Source organism: Carettochelys insculpta, chromosome 4 (genome assembly GCF_033958435.1).
Source record: "Carettochelys insculpta isolate YL-2023 chromosome 4, ASM3395843v1, whole genome shotgun sequence".
Lineage (NCBI taxonomy): Eukaryota > Metazoa > Chordata > Testudines > Carettochelyidae > Carettochelys > Carettochelys insculpta.
The window spans coordinates 25,413,590-25,421,165 of NC_134140.1; the positions used below are offsets into that span (position 1 = coordinate 25,413,590).

Below are 7,576 nucleotides of genomic sequence, written 5' to 3' on the forward strand. Positions count from 1 at the left end.
TCTGCTGAAATGACAGGCAGTGAAATACTTCAATTGTAATTATCATCATTAGGCTTCAGAGTTAGAAGCCCCTTTGAGATGAATGGTAATCATTTCTACTTCCCTCCTAGTAATTGATTTCCATTCCCACTTCGAAAGTTTTCTTTTCCACCAGGAGGGCTGTAGGCTTTATGAATTTATGTATTTATTTATTTATTTATTTTATGAAAACTTAGACTCTGGAGCACAGTTCCATGGTAATTTCCAAACAATGGGGCATTGCACAGCCATTTATTTTGTGCGCAGAATCAGGCTGGCTAGAATCCTGGAGTCCTGATGGCCAGTGTGAAGTAAAAGGTTTTCATGCACGTTCTAGTTCATGGAGGAAGTGACGAAGCTAGAGATAATAGCACTGATTTCTAAATGCTGCTTTCTCAGGAGGAGGGTTAACACGGTGGTTTGAGCATTGGCCTGCTAACCCCAGCGTTGTGAGCTCAGCCCTTGAGGGGGCCATTTAAGCATATGAGACAAATAGTTTTAAGAAAAGTGAGGGATGGTGATAGTGCTGAGAGTGCAGGGGACTGGATGACCTCTCAAGATCCCTTCCTGTTCTATATAAAAAGCCATTGGCTTTAAACTAAGTTTCATTGAACAGCTTTTGCTCCAAAGTGGTACATTTTATAATATTTCAAGTTAAATGTGATTGATCATTTCTTTTGTTGTAGCGCTGTGTAATGGGGAGGTCTGCCCCTTAAAGGTGGCAGTGTGTAGTGGCCCGGCCATCCTGCCATGTGACCTGGCCCTTTAAGGGTCCAATAGAGAGATATATAAAGAGAATCGTAAGGGGGATAGAACTGTAGGGAAAGTGGCTCTGGGAAAGAATAATTTTTGCAGAAGTGAGCCTGTTACTGTTCTGTTAAGGCCCCAAGGCTAGGAACTTTGCAGAGAGAATGGGGCAAGGCTCCCTTTCACCCAACCAATAAAAAAAAAGCTGGAAGATGGCCCACTATAAATGCTGCCTCCTCCCTCACTAGCAGGGTAAATGCTTGCAGCTGCTGCAAGGACCTGCAGGACCCTGGGTTAGCAAGGAGAAGAGAGCTACAAGGTAAGGATCGCCCTGCTGAGGCCTCTCAGCTTGAGGCTAAAAGGACTGATTGGGGAAAAGGTCTAGCTGGAGGAGAAGCTGCCTAAGACACAGCCACTGGCCTGAAGTTTAAATCCAGTTCCCAGGAGGCTCCTGTATTAAGAAGAGGGACAGGAGGATTGTGTGAAATACAGCTCACCCCCAGGGAGGTGGAGGACTGGATCTGCTAAATAACAAGAGGAATCTGAACAAGACTTCTACATGCCTCCAGAAAGGGCATGAACGGGAGAGGCTCCTTCCCAGAGGTCACTTGATAATGAATAGGACCTCTTCGTGTCACCGTCCTATTTGTGAGTGCGTTGATAGTTGATCAGCCCGATTCGGGAGCCACAGGTCGTATCACAGAAGGGCAGGTGTTGGTAGCTGTAGGAGAGGCCGGGGACAGTTTCTTCTGCTCCGCCTCTCCTTGTCTGCACTGCAGCAGGACCTCTCAAATTGCACCACCCCCTCACGGATTACCATTTTCCACTGGGGACAGTCCTGGGCAAGGTTTTCCCAAGTGTCAACACCAATGCCGCACTTTTTCACCTGTGCTTTCAGCATGTCCTTATATCTCTTCCTCTGTCCCCCAATGCTCCTCTGTCCTTCCTTCAACTCAGAAAACAGAATCTGTTTTAGAAAGTGCTGATTAGCCATCCAAACCACATAACCAGCCCAGCAGAGTTGTTGATGAATGATAATGGTGTGTTACTGCTGAATCATAAACATAAACCAGATGCTGCAAAGAGGGGTTGAACAAACCTGGTCTGAGTAATTGTTTGAAAAACTCTAAAGGGTGCTGAGTACTATGTATCTGCAGGGCATAACAGGGCATGCTGGAGAGGCACACCCTCGTGGTATGCTGCTGAATGTGTCTGAACTTCTACCATTCCTTCCTCCAGGAGCTCCGATTGGCAGCTTATTTAACCAAACTGACAATGGTACCGTTGGGGGTATTGCACAGACTGTTGAACTTACTGCTGCCTTGGAGTTCACAGACTGAGCTTCTTTCTGTTCTGGATTCAATCAGTGACAGATATGCAGACAGTGTTATTGAAAGTGACAACAACACAGAGGAAGCTGACAGCTGTAGAAAGAGGTAAGAGCGTGCCAGTTTATAGCTGAAAATTCCAACTGGAGGCTGTTACTTTAAGGAAATATATATTCATTGGATAGCCAGAAAATGCGGTACAAGTGAATGAATGGGTTTCCCTACAGAAATGTTATTTATGAGGCTAAATAAATCATTTGGATGAAACAACTGTTGATAGTTTTAACTATCCTAACTACAATTTAACAGAAGAAAAATGTGGTCTGTAAAATTCATAGATGTAACAACCCTTTCCTTGCTTTTAAATGCCCCCCTGCCCATTTTTTTTATTTTCCACATTTTCTTTTGGTGTTTTTTATTGGCTTTAATTTGCATTTACTTATCTATGCACTTTTCATCGTTTATCAGTAATATCTATACAAAGAATGGCAAGCTGCAATTGCTATAAACAGTTGTGATATGCTGAGGCAGTAGGCAGTTATGTGGAGTAAAAAAAATTATCAATTACAGTCAAACATCAGAGTTATGGACACCTTGGGAATGCATGGAGTGAGGACTCTCAGCTCTGCAGTAGCTGCCTGGCGAGAGGGGCTGGAGACGGGCAGCTGGTTCCAGCCGCCTGTCTGCAAGATGATGAAGGAGGCACCCTGGGTGTGCATTGTCATTGGACACTCAGTGCAAGTTGTGGCCCTTCAAAACTGAGATGCTCCTCCAGAGTGCAGCGTGCAGGCCATGTGCTCAGGGTCCAGCTCCAAGCCAGGTTTCAGTGGCAGCTCAGGAAGTCTTTTTTTCCCAGCTATGGGCTTGCAGGGTTGTCTCCATCTGTGCCAGAGGTAGGGAAAGGGGAAAACAGGATTCACCATTTCTTATCTGAAAGCAGCTACCGCACACAGTGGTGGGGTGTGGGTGGGGACAGGCGGCCCACATGTGCCCACCTTTATGATGCAATACAGGTGCAGTTCAATAATTGCTGTATTGTTTTGTCTCTGTTGCTGCCTGATAGCATATTTCTGGTTCCTCCGGGTGCCCAGTTGATTGGTCAGTCAGTAATTCTGGTTCTTCTATTTTTGAGTTTCTACTCTTGCTCTTTTTAAGGTTTTTCATTTATTTTAAGTTTGTGACTTTATCTGTAACAGGAAATAAAATGTAAATTGCAGTTTTATACTTACAGTCACAGAAGCTTGAATCTGAACCTTTACAAATACTGTACTTAGGTACAAGTGACTTTAGATCCAGACATGGCCTTAAGGTTCTGGTCTTATGAGTTTGAATAAAGATCATGAGCTAAATTTCCAGTTCAGTTGCAGAGATGAAAACTTGCAAGAACAGCTGTGCTTACAAGATTTCTGCCCAGGATGATTGTGATCTAATGGGAGGGGCTAACCGAGCTATATTTCCATAGTTTTTACCTGTAAAAATCTTACGTAAGCAGCTGTCTCATTGTTATGCTTTAAACAAAGCACACGAGATCTTTTATAGGGGAAAAGGCAGTACGCTGCATTTATTGAGCGCCGTCATATCCAAATCCAGCTTTAACAATCAATTCCTCTTTTAAGTCCTTGCAGGAAAATATCATAGATCCAACCCTGTCAGTCTTTCACCAGGCTGGACAGAACAAAGGGTGTGCTTGCCATTGAATCCTGTAGGGTAATATGAACACAGCACGTAACGCAGAGATGTCTTAGGTTTTGGAGAAGTCTTTTAAGATGTGTGCAGAGCATATTCAGTAACCCATTTTTAATTGCTCTTAACTTTCTAATTTACAGCGGGTAGGAAGATTCTGGAGTCCCCTGAGAGTGTCATTCAAGCAAGTGAAGCTTCATGCTTGCGCAGCTGTTTTTGCAATCTAGAGATCTTATTTTTTTTTTAAATCTAGCAAAGTGATGCTACCTCATGAAGAACTAGCTGCATACCAAAGCCCCCGTCTTGCACACATTTATGCACATGCCTAATTTCATAATTCACAGCCCTGAGGTGCAGTTTGTTCCCTATTGCCCCTTTGCTCTCGGTGGAATGTAGAGTTTCCCTAGTTCTGCCTTGGTTGAGATTACTTTCCTCCCTGCACTGCCCCAGTTACCCTCCTGCTGCTTGTCCCTATGCACAGAAAGGTAAGTGGCAGATCCACAAAGACAATTGTCGCCCAGAATGTGAGGGTACATCCACACTCACAGGGAGATAACCCAGTCAAGGGTGATATTTTGGGGTTTGATCTTGTGTGCTTAGTGGGGACACGTGAAATCGAATTGTCAGGGCTTGGCAGTCAACCCCTATGACAGTCAACCCCTCGTTATTGTGAGGAGTAAGGGAGTTTGATGGAAGAATTTGTCCTATCAACCTCCTTTAGTGAGGATGGTCAGATAAGTTGATTCTGGATAAGTTGATTCCAGCTACACAATTGCCATAGCTAGAACTGCTTCTCTAGGATCGACTTTCGGATCTAATGTAGATCTGTCCTGGGAGTCCCGTGAGAGAATGCAGGAAGCATCCTACACTACCTCACTCCCTTGCTGGGGAGCATAGAGTGAGCCAGGATCTCTCCCATTGTACATTTTTTCTGGGCGGGATATTATAGCAAAAATAACTCAACATTCCTGCTGAAAGGATGCAATTTATTATTAACATTCATTTAAATAACTAAAACCACATGGCAGTGGTTATTTGTGTTTTGTAGTGTGTGTGTGTGTGATTTTGGTTTGAAGGTGAGGATGTAAAATTCAGGATTTTTTGTTTTGTTCTCCCCCCCGCCTTACTCCTTCAGGACGCACCAAGGGTCATGGCAAGCATTAGAGAGCAAAGTAAGGCAGGATCTGATAAGCAAAGGTTTGGAGAAGATGCATTCTGCAAACAGAAGAAAAGAAAGGTAAAGGAAAACAGTACTTGCTGGGGGGAAAATAAATCTTGTGCCTCATATCCCCCGAGAGCCCTCCTTTGTGTAAGAGAAGTGTTTTGGAATTCATGAAAATACTCACAAATATAGATCTTCTGTCGCTGTTGTTTTGGTACTTGGAATGCATGTGAATGTGGAACTCATTTTTCAAAAAGCACTTACTGTGCAATAATAATAAAATCCTTGCAAGGGAAATTTTTGATTCTCCACATGATTTGCCCAGTTGCTTTCTTATATGTAACATCTGTTATAAAGCTGCTTACTCTTTGGGTGCTATTTTATGTCGGCTTCTGTATATGGTTCACATTGGTCTCCCAAAATACAGTGAATATTTTTGACCGGATTTGACTATACCGTCAAGGGTACCGTTTTGTGCTGGAGCTAGTATATTTATAAATTATATTAAAATTTAATTTCCTTTTCTTAATACAGCCTTGTAAAGAAGAAGCAAATTGCACCCATGGAAAGAGCAGCATTCTCTCATCTGGGATGTTTAGCTAGGCACCCTCCTGGCCAGCCTGATTCACTGAACACTGGTACTGCAGAAGCCATTGAGTTGTTAGACACAGGGGAGAAGATATTTCTGTTCCGTGATCAAAGGGATCCCATACTTGGTATGCATCATTCTCCAAGAAAAAAGAAAAAGAACTTCTTAAATTCCAAGAAGGCTTCATTGGCAAGCACAGGCTAATGAAGAAGCAAACCATTCAGTGCTTGGATTAGTGAGAGGAAGTTTTTATTTCCAAATAAGGATCACAAAAAAGGAGGCAGAGTACATTGAAAACATTTTATAGGCTGCAGTAGCTTTTGTTTGTTTGTTTTGGGTTGTTTTTTTTTTTTGCATTATAAATAATTTTTTATTCTTAGATCTGGATTTTGTGCTGTCATCCAGCAGTGCATAGCCTGTGTATAATAACTGTTGTTTCAGTGAATTCAAGAGCAGTAGGTAAACTTCTGTTATATTCTGAGATGCAGGACGTAATGCTCATATAATTCATTGTCCAGTAAGCTTTCATATCCGGCAACCTCAGGACCAGGAGATTGCCGGATATTCAAATAGGTCTGGATAAGAGAGAGGTATACCTAGCAACACATAACACTAAAGAAAAACAAGATTAGACGTGAAGAAATAAAAATAAAAATGTATACCGAGTACTTTGTTTACCAACAGTAGTAATATACACTGTAAACTTATACTGTATTTGCTGTATTTATTTGTATTTACTTTCATTGTACTGCACTTATAGAAAACGTAACTAAAACTTACAATTAAAATGCTGGTTATTTGAGAGTTCCGGATGATAGAATGCTGGATATGAAAGAGTCTATTCTATCGGTTTTGTACTCAATGCATCCACAATATGTCTACCCATTTGATAGCTGTCTGCAGCCTGGCGAAGAGCTGGTACTCTGCTGTCTAAGGCTGGGGGCACTCAACACAGTTCTGTGACAGTCTGAAGTTGGCCACATCTACATCATGGGTCATTACAGAAACTCCATTTGAAGAGATTAGCTACACAATTGGCCTGTCCTGTTTGAAACCGGTTCAGAGATGACCACGCATTTCTTGGCAGGTCAAAACCTGGTAGGCACATGGGTAAGTCTGTGATGAGAGGGTATGCCAAGAGTGCCACCACAGTACATGACGGTGGAACACAAGTGACCACAAAGCATGTCTGCAATACAAGTGAATGATCCACTGACTGAAGACATCTGAGTACAGAGGCAAATCATTGTTCTCATGGATCTTTGCCAGGAATTTGAAAGAGGGCCCCCTCGTGGTGAATATGGAACGGTGCTGTGTTACTAAGTATTGCCAGCTCCAGCAACAGAGTTGTACGTAACACACCATCAACATTGTGAATGGTAACAGAGAGGGAGCCGTGTTAGTCTGTATATTAGCAAAACCAAAAAGCAGTCAAGTAGCACTTTAAAGACTAACAAAATAATTTATTAGGACAGACCCATGTCTTCAGACCATAGCCATACCAGAACAGACTCAACATGTGCATATCATCAACATCGTGCATAGCTTTGTTGAGCTCTACATCCAGAAGTCTCGTGTGGTAAGCAACAGCAGACAGGAGCACAGTACTCTGCTGTTGAATAGTGATCTGACTGCATGCTGTATTTTATTATTGTTTATATGTTTTGGAAACTTACGTGAAATCAATCCCTGATGAACTATCACAGGATACAGTACTAAATACAGGTAAGGAAGAGGAAAAATGATATACCCTATAACTACAGTAAGTATTAATAAATAGTTATGAAATAGCCACTGTACACTGGGTTTTGGTTTTTGCAAATTGCTTCCTGAACTTACAGCTAGTGGACTAGACCCTCCAAATATTTATGCATGTGCTTAATTTTATTCACTAGAATATTTCCATTGGTTTCAGTTTTTCACCAGTTTCCCCAGACTTGACCATGAATCTGGCTCAGGCACGAGTGTTTGGGCAAGATCCTTCAATCTATGAACTATTGAAGCAGCTATATTGAATCTGCTCCCAGACAAAGGGGAAAATGGGAATTA

The 7,576-nt window shown here is 42.3% G+C and overlaps 1 protein-coding gene across 6 annotated transcripts in view; it reads left to right on the top strand.

Moving 5' to 3' along the window:
* Window positions 1–7,316, top strand: part of EVC2 (EvC ciliary complex subunit 2) — a 144,543-nt gene extending 137,227 nt beyond the window's left edge. For 4 of the 6 annotated variants that reach the window (XM_074992467.1, XM_074992468.1, XM_074992469.1 and 1 more), the window contains 3 exons: window positions 2,005–2,201; window positions 4,912–5,013; window positions 5,473–7,316. In XM_074992467.1, the coding sequence (XP_074848568.1) occupies window positions 2,005–2,201; window positions 4,912–5,013; window positions 5,473–5,731 (558 nt within the window). In that variant the 3' untranslated portion in view covers window positions 5,732–7,316. Of the gene's footprint in view, window positions 1–2,004; window positions 2,202–3,919; window positions 5,014–5,472 lie in introns of those variants that run through there. The other 2 variants (XR_012645330.1, XM_074992470.1) reach the window with 2 other exon arrangements.
* The last annotated feature ends 260 nt before the right edge of the window (window positions 7,317–7,576 follow it).